The sequence below is a fragment of the Vicia villosa genome, linkage group LG6 (genome assembly GCF_029867415.1).
Source record: "Vicia villosa cultivar HV-30 ecotype Madison, WI linkage group LG6, Vvil1.0, whole genome shotgun sequence".
Classification (NCBI taxonomy): Eukaryota; Viridiplantae; Streptophyta; class Magnoliopsida; order Fabales; family Fabaceae; genus Vicia; species Vicia villosa.
In genome coordinates, this window is record NC_081185.1 from 163,618,107 (window position 1) to 163,638,378 (window position 20,272).

Consider the following 20,272-nt stretch of genomic DNA (forward strand, 5'->3'; position numbering starts at 1 on the left):
ACCTTCATGGTCCTCCTCGCAGGATTTTATGTTTCTCTCCGAGACATTCATGAGCTGGCTCGAGAGGATCATTACCTGCTCGCTAGTTTCATATGTTTTACGAGCTTGTTTTTAATTGGTTGAGTTTGGGGCGTTCGCCTTTACTTTCCCCTTGGGCGGTTGAATAAGGGTTTAGTCGGGGACCGGAGCGTCCCTTGCTGCACCCTTTCACTTGATTTATGGTGGAAGGATGAATTTGATTCGAACGTCGAATTCACTATTTTCCTCTCCTTTTCAGGTGATATGGCCGCCTATGAAGAAAGGTTGTCGTCGTCCGAGTTTGAGGAAGACATTCACATGGTTGACTCAATGACGGACCCAGATCTAGATTGGGTTGCCGAGGAGCCTCGAGGAATTGCTTCTCGTTACGTTGACTCACTGAGTGGCGCGTTCAGGGTTGTCGAGGATAAGACACCGGGCAGCGCCAGAAATTGGGAGGTTTCCTGTCTGGTGGAGACGGAGAGGATATGTTCGTTTTTTTGACGATGACTGCTTTTCTATGTACGAATACGTTTTTAAGGATATGGGGCTCTGTCTACCCTTTATTGACTTCCAGACACCGTGCTTACCATTTGGGACTTGCGCCTTCCCAACCACATCCGAACGCCATCACCTTCAACGGCAGCCGGCGGGGGGAAGACATAACTGGGTCTCCCTCAAGAATGCAGAGGTTGTTTAAGATGCACGTGGACTCTGTTTTTAAAATGCATGATTTAAAGTGGCCCGGTAGAATCACGTTTAATAACATGATCCACCTTAAATCCACTTAATGCAAAAGGATCCGAAAAAGCTTGGGTGCCAAAAGTTAATATTTAAATTGTTTTTGCGGGAATGTTTTAAGGTGTCAAGTTCTATACAACAAATTAGAAAAAGTTGATCAAAGCATGTATCTAAATATTATTTAAATTATTTAAAGAAAAAAGATTCTTTAAATTTCTTAGGTAAGCTACTCGTTAGAAAATAAATAAGGAAAACTTCAAAATTTTTTTTAACAACTGCTAAGTTTTCACAATTATTTTATCTTTTACTATCTATACACTCAAGTTGTGTTTTTAAGAAAAAAAAGGAGATAAGAAACCAAAAAGGGAAGGTTCTTAAAATAAATCAAGGACAAAACTCCTTTCAGGCCCAAAAGGGTCTAAGAAGTTGAAAAATTCCGCCCTCTATTTGATTAAACCTTTGAATTAATCGATTAGCACTATTTAAATTTCAAATCAATCACTCTCTAATCGATTAAACCAACAATTTAATCGACTAGAACTTTAAGGCTATGTTTGGATAGTTTAAAACTAACGGAATGGAGCGGAACGAAATATAATGGAGCAGAATGGAACGGAACGGAACATAAGTTTCATTCTATTGTTTGGATATTTTACGATGGAGCGGAACTACTATCTCATTCCACTGTTTGGATATTTTTGAACGGAGCGGAATGTATTATAACTTTTATTCCGCTTTTACCCTTTATTTTAAAAATATTATTAATTATATATTTAATTTCTATACAAATATGAATTATTAGAAAACTACATGATTATTATAACATGAAAATATATAATTATTGGACTAGATCAAAATATAAGGTGTAGAAATTGAAAAGTTTGATACTGCTATCAGTATTGACTTCAGTTCAACAAAATCATATTTAATAGAATAAACAATATTACTACATATACATATTTTTGTAAAGGTAACAAAATATTTGGAAACGAGATACAAAACAATAGAAGACTCTTGTCATACTACGCTGCATTGCTTCATTTCAGTATACGAAAATTTTCGAATACATATCGTACAACAAAAAATCTTAAAATATATAATTCATCTTGTAACATAAAATAATAAAAAAACTATCTAGTAGCACACAATCAAGAAAATATATAAATAAAGATAAAACAAAAGTATACCTAATTTTTGAAAATTAAAAAAATAAAGTGTGATATGAACATGAAAATAAATCAAGATTTTTGATTTAATAGAACACAAATATAAATATATGTAACAAAATATAAGAAAAATGGCATACCTTGTTAGGATATAAGAAAAATAGACACTTTGCAAGAAGAAGGCTTGTGAGAGAGAAGAGTTACCGTAGAAGAAAAGAAGAATATCACGTTAATTAAAATAAGGAATAGAAAATGTTAAAATGAAATTTTGGAGGATAAAATTGTAATTGTATTTGGAATTGATTCCATTCTATTGGATACACCCCAATTTGGAGGGAAGGAAAATTGGGTTAAAATAGTGGTATTGGATGGAATGGGTTTCATTACACTCCATTCCATTCCATTCATTTTTTGTAAATCCAAACAATGACAATGAAACACTACTTCATTCCATTCCATTTCATTTCATTCCATCCCTCTCCATCAATCCAAACAGACCCTAAAAGTTACAAATGTTTTAAATAGCCAATCAAAAATTGATTAATATTAATGGTCTAACCGATTATAACAACTTTTAATCTATTAAATATTTGCTATAAATAGGTAACTATTTCTCCCTTTCTTCATCATCTCTCCCGTCTTTATCCACTTGCTATATTCTTCATTGCTTTCTTTGTTTTTTATTTTTTTATTTTTCTATTACTATTTTATCATATTCCCCAAATAGCATTCAAGAGAATGCATATCACCGAAAGCTCTTCATCCAAAATCTATGAATCTAAATATGACTCACCTGAAATCTAAGAAAATTACTTAAATGATCACTTCATAAAACCATCCTCTTATCCAACCACAATACATTGTTGAAAGCTACTTTAGATGGTTTGAGTTCTTCGAATTATCCAATCAAATAAATTTAAGGAGTTTCATCCACAATAATCCTGAAAAAAATGTCTCTAAGGTTGGTGTGGATGTCATATGTCAATCTCTATTGTAAATATGGAGTGATTACATCAGAGGTACGTAAAACACAAATTTATCTCATTATTAAAAAATTTGCGGATATATGTGATTTATCATTCTCGGGCTCTTTCTACGCGTCTGATGCTCCAAGTATTGTGGAAATAATCCAAACTTCTCAATTATATTCTATCTCTTCTAATTGATCCAACAATAGCTCATAAATTCCCTTTCATTGTGGGGTGCACGACTCCGAATTGTCATCTCAATCACTATGTGGCTACCCATGTGTTTTGGGCCGCCCAAAGAGACAAATGACCCACCAAATCACACACACGGAGCAAGTGTACTATGCTAGGCGAAGAAGTAGGTAATCACTATCAAAGATTAATTAAATAGATACCCTCATCTCGTGAATATAAAAGGAAAAAGATACCATTTCTCAAGCAATTTGAATTCAACTCTCATTCACTTCACCTTACTCTCATATTGACTTTGACGTCAAAGTGTTGACCTTGCAAGTAAGCCACTCCTCTACCATACCGAAAACTCGAGTTGACCGTTACAATCAACATTCATGGTTCAGTTCACTGATCAATTTTGGTTTCTGCGCGGAACTCTATTTTTAATCCAAAAGAAATTCAACCTCAGGCAACTATTGAGGACCAATGTTCTAGCCACTTGACTACTAACTAACAACATTGAGACCCACAGGGTCGTCGGGGTTCAATTCATGTGGGAATTCCAAAGCAAAGGAAATACATGGTTATCATATAATGATTTAGATTGAAAAATTGTACTTCGTGTTGGAATCAACTTAGATTTAAAAAATGTCTGATGATAGATACACAAAGATTGAGAAAAATAGTTTGAAATAAATGCTTATCAAAGACAATAAAGGAGTCTTGGTGCATAATACTCTTCTTAAGGTTGCAAAACAAGTTTCACAACAACAACAAACTTCACCCAGTAATAAACATTTTAACAAGCTAGGCCATCAAACCTAGAAAATTTTGATTATGAGATCCCTTTCTACTTAACACCATCCTAACCAACACCCAAGATAACAACAAGATACATGAAGAAAACACTAGAACCCCTTAACCGGATTCGGATGGCTACCCAAGTTGTTTTCCTTGCAATTGCAAATCACCTAACTGACACTAGAGTACCACTTTCTCTTGGTGCAGATCAAACTATTTCAATTTTCTTCTTCAAACTGAATATTGATGTATTTTGGATCATATATATATGTTGTATGGAACTTCGATGTGATTTATAACGTAGAGATGGCAAACAAATCCATAACCATGGATATTCACAGATAAAACCCGACACTACACAAATATGACATTTTATTGAATATCTGTCGATAAAATTATGGGTTAAATGCAATTCACCCCCTGCCATTAGGGCGACATTCGGTTTTGCCCCCCTGAAGTGCCTTAATTAATTACACAGTCAGCATATATGGTAATAGGGTGTGGTAAAATTGATGTTTTGGTTTTATGAGGGGCGTATCAAAAAAAAAAAACTTCAGGGGGGGCAAAACCGAATGTCGCCCTAATGGCAGGGGGTGAATTGCATTTAACCCTAAAATTAACAAGTATTTAATTATCGGTTAATTTACGGATATAAATACGAATTTGATAATACTCATTTCAATGTTGTTTACTAATTGGTCCGTAAGTTATGCAGACAACGTATTTGATAAAGTTACTGCTGTCATAACTAACTTGAGAGTTAGTTATGTAGGCCATACAAAATATACTTCCATTTTTTCAGTGTTGTGGAGCCAACTATTTCGATTTCTTCCTTTGAATTGAACATTGATGCATTTGAGCTCGTCCATGAATGGCAATATTCTGCTTTAAGAATCGGAAAGGAATCGAGAGACTGATTCAAAATGCTGCACTCAAACATAGATATCATATAAGAAAGTGAATGATGTTCCTCCACTACATCATATTAGAAAGTTAATATGCTAGCTACAGCCCACAAAAGCATGTATCCAAATTCAAAACAGATTTGAAAAATGCTTACTTGTTCCGTAATTTTCTTACATCCAGCCAGCAAATGCTTTTGGTGGATCAATCCAGAGGTTGTCGTAAGCAACCAGTTTTATCACGTCACGCCACTTCTTGCTGGGATGATATCTACGGTCATCAAGAGAGAACGAGATGCAACACTTTCCATTGGAATGTACTTTTGGAAAGTAGACACTATTTCTCATAACTCGGGTGACGTAAGTCTTAGAATGAGATGAAAAAAACTAACAAAAAATGTTGCTCCATCTAGCGTTCTAACCTCTTTCCATTCCATTAGCGTCTGATCTAACTTGAAAATTATCGGGTCCTTGTTAAAATGTACATAAATTAGAAAAACACGTCCTTCATGCTCGGTCAAAAATTTGCCCGGAAGCCAGTTTTTGGCACCAAAACTCTCTAGACACTTGGGTGGCGGTACTAGAACGTTCCAAGCAGATTAATCGGGGTCAAACACCCCTAACCATTCCGTGGAACAGCTCAAACAATAAAATAACCCGTTAGAAAAGACAATCTTAGTCCACATGCTACAGACAAATTGTGAGCTGTTTTGGTAGTTAGCAGTTGTCCATTCGTCTGCCTTAGGATAACATAGGATAACATGTGCTAATAGCGGGAACACTAGAACTAACCTCTTGAACGGTAAATATAACACATTCATTTGATGTTGGAGCGCAAGAGAAGGCAGCAAATTTAATATGGAATGTACTGTCAAATGTTGGCAGTTTGATCAGCTCCTTAGTAAAGGGATTAAGTAAGAACAAAAACGAGTTACTTCGAGGACTTTCGGGCCACCGATATAGCAATAGCCATCCGTCTTTTGTAAAGAATACATGGCATTTATCCAGCTCCGGAAACTCAAGGGAATGAGTCTTCTGCTGCACAGGGTCGTAAATATCGTAACAATTAGTATCAAAATTTTCTAAATTCATAAGCCAGGGTGATTGGTTCACAACACGCACAGAAGTGGCGATCGAATGCCATATCTTGCAAACGGAAGAAGCTCGAATGTTATCCGCTACGATTAAACGAGACAAAATCAATTTTAAGAGTTCAACAGGGAGATTGTCCCAGATTTGCTTCTCCAAATTGTCATTTATCAACCTAAATAATAAAGTAAGTATTAGAGGAAGTGTATAACAATTTGAACACAACAAAAATCTATGATGAGGAAGTGTATAACAAAGTAAAAAAAAAAAAGTGAACATAAAAATATAATACCATGCCTATAGTACAAATATACATGAATATACTCTACAATGCTAAGTTATGTTTTAGTTTATTCATACATGTAACAACTAAACAGTATCTGATACTGATATTCACCGTTTTTATTTTAAAAATAAATTATGGTTAATTCACACCTCGATCAGTGTTGCAACATTTGTACCGATCAAAATCACGAAAGCTCGACTGCGACAGTTTTTAAGAATGTGATGAAACATGAAAAATTTCATGGAATTGGAAATAGAAGTCATACATGTAATAATGATCACTTAAAACTAAGAATATAACATTCAAATTCTCAACAAACAGCAGCTCATTCTTGTATAAACCCTAACATTTGAAATTCCTTTTCTTTTTCTGGAAGATCATGCCAATACAATTGCCCATCAGGTAGAAATGGTTGCAACCCAAAACTGTGTAACAAAAGAGCTAGAAGAATTTCCTTGATTTATAGAGTAGGGTTCAAAACAAAATTTCAATTTTTTTTTAGTATTATAACTTTTAATAATTTCCTCTATTAGTAAAATGATATTTTCATAATCGCTGGCTCCGTGAAGAGAATATAACTAAACTAATAATAACATTTCTAAATGACAAGTTCCAATTTAATTTCTAAGAAAACTATATGTTTTAATCGCAAAAATAGTTTTAGATGAAGTGAGAAATGAAATTTCAAACATTTTAAATTAGTATAACATAAATTGCAATGAGTATTTTAGTCGCGATTACTTGTCTTAATTCTTTGTTCAATTTTTTTGATTAACTTAATTATTGATGTATTTGACAGTCTTAATCTTAATTTTCTCAAGTCCACTCATAAAGGCACGTCTAAGTGTATTTGGAAAAAAAGAATTCAGATGTGAGGATGGTCAAGAAGAAGTACTATGGTCTCTAATTAAAAGGTTTGACATGAAAGTGACAACTATTGAAGAAAAACAAGAGCTTTCTTTTTGTTTTCAACTCTGTAGGAACTTGTGTTCTGATTTATAATGAAGGGTTTTTTATCGTTGTTATGCTCCTCGGAAGGCAATCCAACCAATCTTTTGAGGAGAATAGACAGAATGTCCAAACAAATGTCAAGACCGTCTATTCAGACATCAACAAATCTATGATTATGAAGATAAAGCTACAGTTGGAGGTAAAATTCAATTAATGTAATAAACATTCAATATTGAGAGTATAAAAGACCTTAGATTCTTTATAGAGTAGAATGTCCTACCTATCTCACGAGCAACTGGACATGTTTTCTACTTCTTGGCTTAAATGAAGGATGTGTTCCTAATCTTATTTTTGCCAAGGATGTTACTGGTTTGACTGGAAGACGGACTTCTAATGCGGTCTTTTGTTTTAAAGAATTATCTCATGATGAGCTGGCTGTTTATTCAAAAGACATGTGCTTCAATAATAAAAGGGGTTGTCAACCATAAAAGGATTAGGAGGTGATTTTTTCTCATCTTATTTATGTCTTAAGAGAAAGAAGATTGTCTACCATTTGTTACTTGCAGAGAAAGGTGACTCTATATAATGATCAAGTCTTTGAGGATAACTCATATTAGATGGAGCAATTTCCTCAGAAGGAGAGATGTTTGGAAGCCTGGAAGGATATGAGTTTCAAGCTATAATAAACAATGAAGAAACTCAAGTGACAAAAGGAAGTTTCTATCAAAAGACAAGATGAGTCATTGATGTCAATCTAAATATTGTGCTAGACATCATGTTCCTCAAGCTACATGCAGATACTTGCACCGAAGACCTTTCTTCTGTGGTAAGTTGATCTTAACATGTTCTTTTGTTTGGTTTCTCTGACTTCTATAAAGTCAATGTTAGCACTGGTTAACCAAGCAGTGGTTAAAACTCATGGAAGGTGATAATTGCCTAATTTTCTCATACCTTTCTAAGATAATTGGTATTTTGACTATATATATTACAGACACTTGACTGCAGTAAGAGTATTACTGGTTATGTGTTTAGTCTCATTGTATCAACTGTTATTCGTGTAAATGATACTAAAAGGTGAATTAAGGACATTGGATGATTAAAGATTACTAAATAGAGTATCTAAGTGTTAGTAATGATCTGCTTACTGAAGGACTAATTACTATTGTGATAAATATAAGTCAGTTGTGTGATCAAAGTATGAATGTGTATATCATCAAGGAAGAATGGTCTATCCCTAATGAGATGTATGAAGTTCTTGTGAGGATTTAAAAATAATTTTCATTTGTGACCACCAAAAGTATTTAATTATTTATTCTCTTGCTTGGTGTTCAAGGAAGATGAAGTCAAGATGTCACACCAGAAGGTGCAACATCAGACAGTCACAAAAGCTATAGAATCTATTCTAATGGATCTGACTAGTATAATGCAAGGTGAATATCTTGGAGGTTAGAAACATGTATATTCTTCTGTGATCTATAGCAAAAGAAAATCTATGATCTGTAAAGTCTTCAAAGGTTCTTATCTTTTCCTTAAAAGAAAACAAGGCATGCTTCTAAGTTTCTCTATTAAGAGAAGTATCTTTAGTGATGTTAAACCATATGTTGAAACATCATCTCATCAGATTGTTACTCCAGAAATTGTGAAAAGTCTAGAAAACACTGAGTAAGAAAGATCTCAAGTAAACAAAATTTTATCCAAAAAGGGAGTTCATTATTTGGTTTTCTTTTGGTCTGGAATCATCGGTAGTTTCAAAGGAGAAATAAATAATGATGATGAATATTGGAGTGAAAGTTTTTGGCGAAGTCTATGAAGATCATATTATTGGAGGATATTTTGGTCATTGGATTAGACTTAATTGAATCCCAGTGTTTCTTTAAGATTAGCTACTTTGCTGAAGGAAGATGTATTCTCTATTGGGTTAATTACTATAAGTGTACAATGTCAAACTGAATGTCATGACATTGTTGTGTGACAAGCTATTGCAATTAAGGTACTTTAGGATTTAACTCTATCTATAGAAACAAGTCTTTGGTTTTAAAGTCGGCTTTGTAGGATTGAGTTAGGCCCAACCCACACATTCTAATATGGTACCAGAACCTGATTTAAGATACGTTGGGCCACTCCGCTATCAGACCACCTACCATTTAATTCCACAGTTCATACGTTCAATCCTAAGCGTGAGATGGAGTGTTAAGAGTCTTATACCGGACAATATATAGTCTAAACATGTGCTTATAAGTGGGAACATTCATTATCATACAAGTCGGTTTTAAAAACGATTTTGTTGGATTGAGTTAGGACCTACCCACGCATTTTAAAATTTTATGAATGTTAGGCTTGTGGTAATAGATTACCCTTTTGTGATAATTGATTGCCACACGAAAGAATTGCAATTTTTCATCAACCAAGATAATTTTATCTTAATTGTCAACACTAATAGAAAACAAAATTATAATAAAATTCATAGGAACATATTTTGTCCTGCTTCACAATAGTGAAATTCCCACAATACAACATGTCACCTAAAAATACAACTTAAACATACTTTTAAATTTTAATATTCTATCAATGTTTATCCAAAATTTATTTGACCACTTGCTATAAGATTCTTTTTATCGGGTCAATCTATCATGTTTTGTATGTCAAGTCTTAAGTGTGGGTAATTGTTTTAACTCTTAAGAATCCCACATTAGATAAAATATTTCTTGACAGACTTATAAATGATGATAATTCTGGTTTTTTAAGTCAGTTTTATAACACTAAGTTAGGCTCAACTCATATTTTAATATAGTATCAAAGTTTATCTAAAATGTGTTGAACCATATGTTATGAAGTCATCTCTATCGGACATGTTGGTTACACTTCCGATGTTCAATTCTTCGTGTGAAGAGTCTGTATGTCAAGTGTCTCACAATAAATTAAATATAGCATGGACACGTATTTATAAATTGGTGTATGTCTAATCTTACACGACAGTCTCGTAAAATGGGTTAGACTCAATTTAAATTCTAATATAAAGTGTCTTTAATTGGAATACAGTAAGAATCATTTTTACGATTTTATAAAAAAGGTATGACAGAATCTGAACAAGATGGACATATGCCTTATTTATAAAGTAAGGCATCATCAGTTTGTTGTTCAATTTAGACCTATATTTGTGTGCAAATTTTTGTATAAAGTGGTGAGTAAGGTTATAGTTACCGAATTAAAAAAAAATCACATATTGTCTTTCCTTTTCAAACCAGTTTTATTCGGAAAAAATATTCACAAAAATATTGTGATTCTACAAGAGATAGTGCATAGTATGTTATAAAATTAAAGACTGTCAAATATTTTACTATTAAAGTGGATCTCTAAAAAACATATTATATGATGAGCTAGGATTTCATTCGGAGCACCTTGCAGGAAATTGATATTCCTAATATTATGATTGAAAGTGATTATGAGCTTTGTGTGTTTGGTTTCAAGGAATTTTAGGTGGAATGATGAAAGAATGATTTCTTTGCTTTGAAAGAAAGGTTCGAGGCAAGGTGACTAATTTTTTCCGTATGTTTTTTAAGGTGACATCTAAGGTGAGTTATTAGTTAAATGGTGCAAATTGCTCGAATGTTCATGGCATGTATAATGCAGGAGAATTCTCTATTACAGAATACAACATGTATCGCACAGGTTCCAACGAGGCCGCCAAGACATATTTTCAAAATTTTAAACAAAGCTATTGTGGAAATAGTAAATCTATGAAACATGAAGACTAATTATAATAGAAATAATAAATCAACCAACCGTGCTCAAAATAAGTAATTAAATCTCTAGATTAGTGGCGTAACTAAATCCACATAAGCATTGCTAGGATCTGCATAGATAAACTAACAAAAGCAACCAATCTTTTTGCTGCCTCATTAGTACCTATTAACATCCCATGTACAGCCTACAAACAAGTTTTAGTCATCAACTCCTACAGCCAAAGAGCAATAACGCTGAACTCTGAACCTGCGACATGAAACGTCCAAATTTGGGATTAATAATCACAGTACTGGAGACTGAATCCAAATGTTAAACATAGACTGAATCCAAATGCTGCACTCAAATGTTGAATTCAAGTATAATACACGAGATACGACTCGCGTATTATGTGTATGTATGAAATCACAAGTAAAGCATAAACTAGTGCTCCATAAACATCCTGAATATGCTAGCTAAAGTCAACAAAAGCATGCATCCATTAGTTTTAATATGTAGTAAAAAAAATTCAATGGTAAAGAGAAAAACTCTACACAATGGAATTTAGAAATGCTTACTTGCTCCGTAATTTCTTTAAGTCCAGCCAGCAAAATCTTTTGGTGGTTCAATCCAGATGTTCTCAAAAGTTTCCGGTTGAATCCAGTCATGACACTGCTTACTGGGATAATATCTTTGCTCATCAAGAGAGAACGACATGCAACACTTTCCATAGACACGGAATTTAGGGAAGTAGACACTGTTACTCATTATTTGAGCCACGCTAGTCCTAGAAGGAGATGACAAAAAACTAGCAAAAACTGTCACGCCGTCTAGCGTACTCACATCTTTCCATTCCATTAGTGTCTGATCTAACTTGGAAATAATTGGGCCCTCCGGACAAAGCATATGAATTACGAATATATTTCCTTCATGCTCTGTCATAAATTTCCCTTTCCGCCCTTGTCTATCAATAAAACTATCCTGGCATCAAGGTGGAGGTACTTCCAAAACAGTCCAACATGCAACTGGGTAAAACACCCCTAGAAAACCTTGGTTACTCAGACAATAAAATAACCCATTAGAAAAGACAACCTTAGTCCTTAAGCAACAGGAAAAATGAGAGCAGTTTTGGTAATTAACAGTTGTCCATTTGTTTGCCCCAGGATAACATGTGCTAATCGCTACTATAGTAGAACTAACATGTTTAATAGTAAATATCACACATTCAGTTGATGTTGGAGCACAAGAGAAGGCGGCAACAGAGCTTGGATAATCAAATTCTGGCAGCTTGATCAGCTCCCTAGTAAAGGGATTAAAGAAAAAAAACAGGGAACTTTCGGGCCATGTATACCTCCTATATACCAATAACCAACCATCTTTTGAATAGAAAACACGAGACCTATCTAACTGTGGAAACTCGAGGGAATAGGTTTTTCAACGCACAGGATCAAGGAAGTCATAGGTTTTTCGATTCACCGGATCATGTAAGCCATATGAGTTACCATTTTGTGGAAGATACATAAGCCAGGGTGATTGGTTCACTTGACGTACAGAAGTGGCAACTGAATGCCATGTCTTGCAAACAATAGAAGCACGAATGTTATCCGCCACAATCAAATGGGTGAAGATCAATTCTAAGAGTTCAACAGGGAGATCGGCCCAGGTTTGTTGCTCAAAATTTCCACTCCTCACAACTGCAGTAGCTCTTCTATTGTCTGTGAGTTTATCTCTTAATATGCAAAAAGATTATAAAAGTGAGAACATGTTAACTAGAAATATAGAATATGTATTCAATTTGGAGCAACAGTTTCTTGATAAACCCTAGCAATTCAATAATAACTATCATAACGTAAGCCGAAAAACTATCATAACGTAAGCCGAAAAACTATCATAACGTAAAAGGAACATTCTAAGAAATGAACAACCATGAGAGTGGTTCAGATAACCCTAAAAATGTCGAAATTAAACTGTAAAGAGAGAAAAACATTGAAATGCAAATTTGAATTATGGGTTAGGGAAGAAGAGAACTTACGATTTTAACTTCTTTTTCATTTTCGCTTTCATCATGCCAACACAAATGTTTGATTGTTTTCGAATATGGAATTCCAGAGGGAAGAATGTGAGAAGTGAAAGCCTTTATATATAGGCGAAAAATCAACCCGAATTAGAGAAAATCGTGGAGTGGTTTTGGCCCCTTATTAGCCGTTACAAACTTAGTCGGCAAAGAGACCAGAGACTTGGTATGACTTGGTATGCAAGACAAAAACGCAGTCAACATTTAGGGTTAAGTTATAGGGAGTTTGTTTCACAAAGAATCATAATTTATTCTTAAGAATTACTTACCTAGAAAAATAAAGATAGAAAATTTATGTTAATAAATTATTTTGAAAAATTGTTTGACAACCATTTTGATATTTCTAAGAAAATTTATGATTTTTATAAATATTTTAAATAAAATTTATAAAATTTTATTGGAAGACATGTTTTCATCTTTTTATATGAGAAAATTTTCATGGGAATATAAGAAGTTGAAGTTGTTTTTTCTTTGAAATCTTTATATTTAAGAATAATTATTTTCAATTTTGTAACAAACATGGGTATAGACATTTTTTATTAAGTATTCTCGAAAATCTTATTTCTAAACTTGAAACAAACACAACCTTAGTGATTACATCATTAATTAATAATGAATAATAATTAATTAATATACACCACACGCGATAGTTAATTAATATGAAAAAATAATATTAAATCATTTTTCTTCATTTCGGGATCCAAAAATTATTGGATCAAAGTTCAAGCTCAAGATTGGATCGAGCCGGCCAGCCGGACAATGACTGCGGCGGACGCGCGTGTGTAATGTTTCATGGTAATGTGTTCTCACCCAACCACAAAATTGGATACCTTTGGAACCCAACCCAATTTGTCCACTTGGAATATATAAACACTACTAAAGTGTGTTCTCCCTCCTATGTGGGACTTTAATGAACCTTTTCAAATTCACCAACACACACTCTAGCTTACAATTGTATTTATTTATTACCAACTTAATGTCAATCAATTCTTCCAAATCTCCATTTCAAGAGTTCCAACAATCCCCACTTGAATTTAAAAGGTGATTTTAGAAGTAACGTGTGTCCACGACTTGAAGCTTTGCATAACAAGTAGGATTCTTCTTCAATAAGAGTGACATTATTGTCTTGAACTCTATCTCAGACATCAGACCCGCACACAACCTTTTCTTAAAGTATATTCTAATAGTCTATGCTATAACGTCCCTACATACGTATCCCGGTTTAGTGAAGGCTCTAGGAATTCTGCTTCGCAATTCCATAAGAATCGACTCAAGTTCCACAATCACAAAGGTGAATCTTTCAAAAGTACTCATGTAACCTATTTACTCCCTCATACATAGTATAGATTTTATTAAGAGCTTCTATTATCTTGTCCTTTTATTACTTCAGGATTCATGCTTCACTTGCATGTTCATCTCATATTACTCACAACTTGTTATTACCCATTGAACATATTTCTATGAATCTTTGGTCATCTAGATCGGGTTACCATCACGAGCAACTCATTTTTTATAGGCATTAGTTCCATCTTCTTAGATGTATTATGGACTTTCTCGCTATCTAATCCTTTCGTCAAAGGATCTGCTAAGTTTTCATCAGTGCGTAAATGATCCACTTTTACAGATCCTTTAGAGATATAATTTATGACGATGTTGTGTTTTCTTCTTATTTGACGTCTTTTACAATTATAATAACGACTCTCAATTTTTGCAATAGTCGCGGTACTATCATAGTGGATCAACATAAATGGCATAGATTTTTCTCATAAAGGGATCTCAGCTGGCAAGCATCTTAACCATCTTGCTTCTTCACTAGCCGTGGCTAGTGCTATCATCTCAAACTTTATTGTGGACTAATCTACGATAATCTATTTCTTTTATTTCCAAGATACAACTCCTTCATTTATACCATATATATATAGCCACTAGTAGCTTTGGAATCATCCGATAAGGTGTTCCAATCGGCATCATTGTACCCTTCTAGTATAGCAGGAAACTTCTGATAATGTAGGCCGAGACCCATGGTCCTTTTAAGGTACATCATGACTCGCTTAATCTCTTTCCATTGCTTGTTACTCGATATACTCGTAAACCTACACAACAATCCTACGACATATGCAATGTCGGGTCTAGTACAATTATGGGCATATCTAAGAGAACCTATGATACTCACATATTCTGGTTGTTTGACACTTTCACCGGTGTTCTTAAACAGTTTTACACTTGGTTCATATGGTGTCCACGCAGGTTTACAGTCAAAGTATTTATATTTCTTTAAGATCTTCTCCACGTAGTGTAATGATCCAAAGAAAATCTTTGTTCGAATCTCGTGATCTTGATACCAAGAATCACACTTGCTTGTCCGAGGTTTTCATATCAAAGTTGTTGCACATCAATGATTTCACATCATTAATGGTCTGAATGTTTGATCCAAATATGAGTATATCGTTTACATAGAGACATATGATAATGTAATTGCGATTCTCAGATTTGTAATAAACACATTTGGCACTTTCATTCACTTTATACCAATTCGATATCATTAAGTTTAAACTTTCCATGACATTGCTTAGGAGCTTATTTTAGTTCATACAGAGACTTGTCTAACTTACAAACCATGTTTTCTTGTCCAAGAATCACAAACCTTCTGGTTATTCCATATAGATTTCTTCTTCTAAGTCACCATTTAAAAAAGTTGTTTTAACATTCATTTGATGTACTATTAAGTTATAAATAGCGGCTATTGAAATAAGTATTCTAATGGATGTAATTATAGTGACTGGTGAGCAGGTGTCAAAGAAATCTATATTTTGTCTTTGTCTAAAACATTGGCTACAAGGCGAGCCTTGTATTTATCAATAGATCCATTAGGATTTAGTTTCTTTTTCAAAACCCAATTACAACCGATTGGTTTGCAACCAGAAGACAAATCTACTAAGTGTGAGGTCTTGTTAGACTCTAGAGATTTTATCTCATCATTAATAGCTTCTTGTCATAAATCTGCATCCAAAGATGACAAGACTTCTTGAAAATTTATTGGATCTGATTAAGATTTATATGTATAGACATATATATTACACGACAGTCTTGTAAAATTGGTGTATGTCTAATCTTACATCTTACAAGATAATCTTGTGAAATTGGGTTAGACTCAATTTAAATTCTAATATAAAGTGTCTTTAATTGGAATCCAGAAAGAGTCATTTTTATGATTTTATAAAAAGTGTATGACAGAATCTGAACAAGATGGACATATGCCTTATTTATTTATAAAGTAACTCATCATCAGTTTGTTGTTCCATTAAGACCTATATTTGTGTGCAAATCTTTGTATAAAGTGGTGAGTAAGGTTATATTTACTAAATTAAAAAAAAAAAAAATCACATATCGTCTTGCCTTTTCAAACTAGTTTTATTCGGAAAAAATATCCACAAAAATATTGTGTCTTGCCTTTTCAAACTAGTTTTATTCGGAAAAAATATCCACAAAAATATTGTGATTCTCCAAGAGATAGTGCATAGTATGTATAAAATTAAAGATTAAGGGTGTAATCGGATCGGTTTGGACCGGTTTTTGGTTAAAAAAAGTCCGAACCAATGATATTTCCATCAGTTTGGTTTGGTTTTCAACATTTTTTAAAAATGGAATCGAACCAAACTAACCGGTTTGATTCGGTTTGATTGATCGGTTTACAATATTTTTTTTTAAACATTACAAAGACTGTCAAATATTTTACTATTAAAGTGGATCTCTCAAAAACATATTATATGATGAGCTAGAATTTCATTGGAGCACGAGCTTTGTGTGTTTGGTTTCAAGGAATTTTAGGTGGAATGATGAAAGAATGATTTCTTTGCTTGAAAGAATGGTTCGAGGCAAGGAGGTGAGTTATCAGTTAAATGGTGCAAATTCCTCACCCTCCAACGAATGTTCATGGCATGTATAATGCAGGAAAATTCTCTATTACAGAATACAACATGTATCGCACAGAGGTTCCAACATCAGGCCGCCGAGACATATTTTTAAAATTCTAAACAAAGCTATTGTGGAATTAGTAAACCACTAGAAAATAAAGATTAATAATAATATAAATAATAAACCAACTGGTAATGCTCAAAATAAGTAATTAAATCTTTAGATTAGTAGCGTAACAAAATCCACATAAGCATTGCTAGGATCTGCATAGATAAAATAACAAAAGCAACCAATCTTTTTGCTGCCTCATTAGTACCTATTAACATCCCATGTACAGCCTACAAACAAGTTTTAGTCATTAACTCCTACAGCCAAAGAGCAATAACGCTGAACTCTAAACCTGCGACATGAAACGTCCAAATTCGGTATTAATAATCACAAAGTACTGGAGACTGAATCCAAATGCTGCACTCAAACATAAGCTGTCCTCCACTACATACAGAGAAGCCAAACAAAATGAGGAAGACAAAATAATGGACTAAAAGGTTTCTTAAGTAAGTAAAATTAAAGTAAAATACGAGAAGGTAACAAGTAATGCAAAGCTTACAACTTGACCGTTTTCAAACCAGACATGTTTTATGACAGTCACTCCTACCATTCACACAAAAACTGGTGCTCTAACGGGATATGACTCGCGTATTATGTGTATGTATGAATACAAACATGCACACTATTAAAATTTGTAGTTTAACTTCTAACTTTGACCCTTTTCATTTCAAAACTCAGCAATCATGAGCACTGGATTATAATGATGCAATTATAATATGCCAAAGCAACAATGTAATGATGCGATTATAATATGCCAAAGCAACAATGTACTGAATCAGAAATGCACATTAAACTACATTTAGTACTCAGCAATTTAATGTATAGTATAAGATACAGTAAATGTAGATGCTATTAATGCAAATGTAACCATTGGGAAAATCCTTCAGATTCGCATGCATCATGGAATCATATGTAGTTAGGTATTTAGATAACGAAAAGACTAAGGTTATCTATGGATATCATATCATAAAATGAACGGAGTAGAATGAAAGAAGATTTCATTACATCGTTTGGATTTTATAAACAGAACAAGACAAAAAGCTAGGTAGTGTACATTCCACCAATCATATTGCATTATTTAATTTTGTATTATTTAATTAATTATTAAATAGTATACTTTTTGGTTATTTCCAAAGCATTTTACACTAAAAGTAGCTCTACCCAACTTTTTGTTTTTTGTAGATAAGAATTCACCATAAGAGGAAGAAATATGATTGTAGCTCAGTAACTAATCCAAACAATGGAATACCACTCAATTCCATTTCATTCCATTCCGTCAATCCAAACAAAGCCTCGGGAGGAACGTGAATAATATAAAATCATAAGTAAATCATAAACCAGTGCTCCATAAACATCCTTAATATGCTAGCTAAAGCCAACAAAAGCATGCATCCATTAGTTTTAATATGTAGTAAAAAAAATTCAATGGTAAAGAGAAAAACTCTACACAACGGAATTTAGAAATGCTTACTTGCTCCGTAATTTCTTTAAGTCCAGCCAGCAAAATCTTTTGGTGGTTCAATCCAGATGTTCTCAACAGTTCCCGGTTGAATCCAGTCATGACACTGCTTATTGGGATAATATCTTTGCTCATCAAGAGAGAACGACATGCAACACTTTCCATAGACACGGAATTTAGGTAAGTAGACACTGTTACTCATTATTTTAGCCATGTTAGTCCTAGAAGGAGATGACAAAAAGCTAGCAAAAACTGTCACGCCGTCTAGCGTACTCACATCTTTCCATTCCATTAGTGTCTGATCTAACTTGGAAATAATTGGGCCCTCCGGACAAAGCATATGAATTACGAATATATTTCCTTCATGCTCTGTCATAAATTTCCCTTTCCGCCCCTGTCTATCAATAAAACTATCTTGGCATCGAGGTGGAGGTACTTCCAAAACAGTCCAAGTACATTCAACTGGGTCAAACACCCCTAGAAAACCTTGGTTACTCAGACAATAAAATAACCCATTAGAAAAGACAACCTTAGTCCTTAAGCAACAGGAAAAATGAGAGCAGTTTTGGTAATTAACAGTTGTCCATTTGTTTGCCCCAGGATAACATGTGCTAATCGCTACTATAGTAGAACTAACATGTTTAATAGTAAATATCACACATTCAGTTGATGTTGGAGCACAAGAGAAGGCGGCAACAGAGCTTGGATAATCAAATTCTGGCAGCTTGATCAGCTCCCTAGTAAAGGGATTAAAGAAAATAAACAGGGAACTTTCGGGCCATGTATACCTCCTATATACCAATAACCAACCATCTTTTGAATAGCAAACACGGGACCTATCTAACTGTGGAAAGTCGAGGGAATAGGCTTTTCGATGCCCAGGATCATAGAAGTCAATGGTTTTTCGATGCACCCGGTTACCATTTTGTGGAAGATACATAAGCCAGGGTGGTTGGTTCACTTGACGTACAGAAGTGGCAACTGAATGCCATCTCTTGCAAACAATAGAAGCACGAATGTTATCCGCCACAATTAAACCGGAGAAGATCAATTCTAAGAGTTCAACAGGGAGATCGGCCCAGGTTTGTTGCTCAAAACTTTCACTCTTCACCTCAGCAGCAGCTCTTCTAGTGTCTGTGAGTTTATGGCTTAATATGCACAAAGATATAAAAACGTGAGAACGTGTTAACTAGAATGGCATTTCAGTCCAACATATATTTATTCAATTTAAAGCAACAATTTCTTGATAAACCCTAGCAGTCCAATGATAGCAATCATAACATAAGCTGAAAAACTGTGCATGCGATTTTGGATTTTAAATTCACGCAAAAGGAACATTCTAAGAAATGAACAACTACAACCATAAAAATATCGAAATTAAACTGTAAAGAGAGAAAAACATTGAAATGCAAATTTGAATTATTGGTTAGGGATGAAGAGAACTTACGATTTTAACTTCTTTTTCATTTTCGCTTTCATAATGCCAACCCAATTGTTTGATTGTTTTCGAATATGGAATTCCAGAGGGAAGAATCTGAGAAGTGAAAGCCTTTATATATAGGCGAAAAATTAACCGGAATTAGAGAAAATGGTGGAGTGGTTTCGGCCGGTTACTAGCAGTTACAAACTTAGTCAGCAAGGAGACCAGAGACTTGGTATGCAAGACAAAAACTCAGTCATTATTTCGGGTTAAGTTATAGGGAGTTTGTTGAGGGGGGACAACTTCTTTACCCATCATAAAAAGTTGGGTAGTGTACCTCCAACCAATCACATGATTCCATCTCATTAAATACATTTAATTATTTATTAATATGTTACAAATATTTGTTGTTTTCAAAGCATTTTACAAAGGAGATAACTTTACCCAATTTTTTGAGTTGGGTAAATAAGAATTCACCTT

The 20,272-nt window shown here is 33.9% G+C and overlaps 1 protein-coding gene and 1 pseudogene across 2 annotated transcripts; both read right to left on the minus strand.

The window, feature by feature from the left end:
• Window positions 1–4,944: 4,944 nt before the first annotated feature.
• Window positions 4,945–13,070, minus strand: LOC131615222 (uncharacterized; annotated as a pseudogene).
• A 3,937-nt stretch (window positions 13,071–17,007) lies between these two features.
• Window positions 17,008–20,062, minus strand: LOC131610960 (F-box/kelch-repeat protein At1g57790-like). Of its 2 annotated transcripts, none has more exons than XM_058883064.1 (3): window positions 19,820–20,062; window positions 18,385–19,520; window positions 17,008–17,205 (listed from the first exon to the last, which is right to left on the minus strand). In XM_058883064.1, the coding sequence occupies exons 1-2, from the start codon at window positions 19,849–19,851 to the stop codon at window positions 18,401–18,403; spliced, it is 1,152 nt and encodes a 383-aa protein (XP_058739047.1). In that variant the 5' UTR covers window positions 19,852–20,062; the 3' UTR covers window positions 17,008–17,205; window positions 18,385–18,400. The 2 variants fall into 2 exon arrangements, with proteins under 2 accessions (XP_058739047.1, XP_058739048.1); XM_058883065.1 differs by having other exon boundaries at window positions 17,008–17,297.
• Between the last annotated feature and the right edge of the window lie 210 nt (window positions 20,063–20,272).

Excerpts from the sequence above, each read along its gene's own strand:
- LOC131610960 (XM_058883064.1), bottom strand. The coding sequence starts at position 19,851 with ATGAAAGCGAAAATGAAAAAGAAGTTAAAATC. Across the intron at positions 19,521-19,819 it reads ATGAAAAAGAAGTTAAAATC|CCATAAACTCACAGACACTA; the intron begins GTAAGTTCTCTT and ends GTGCATATTAAG.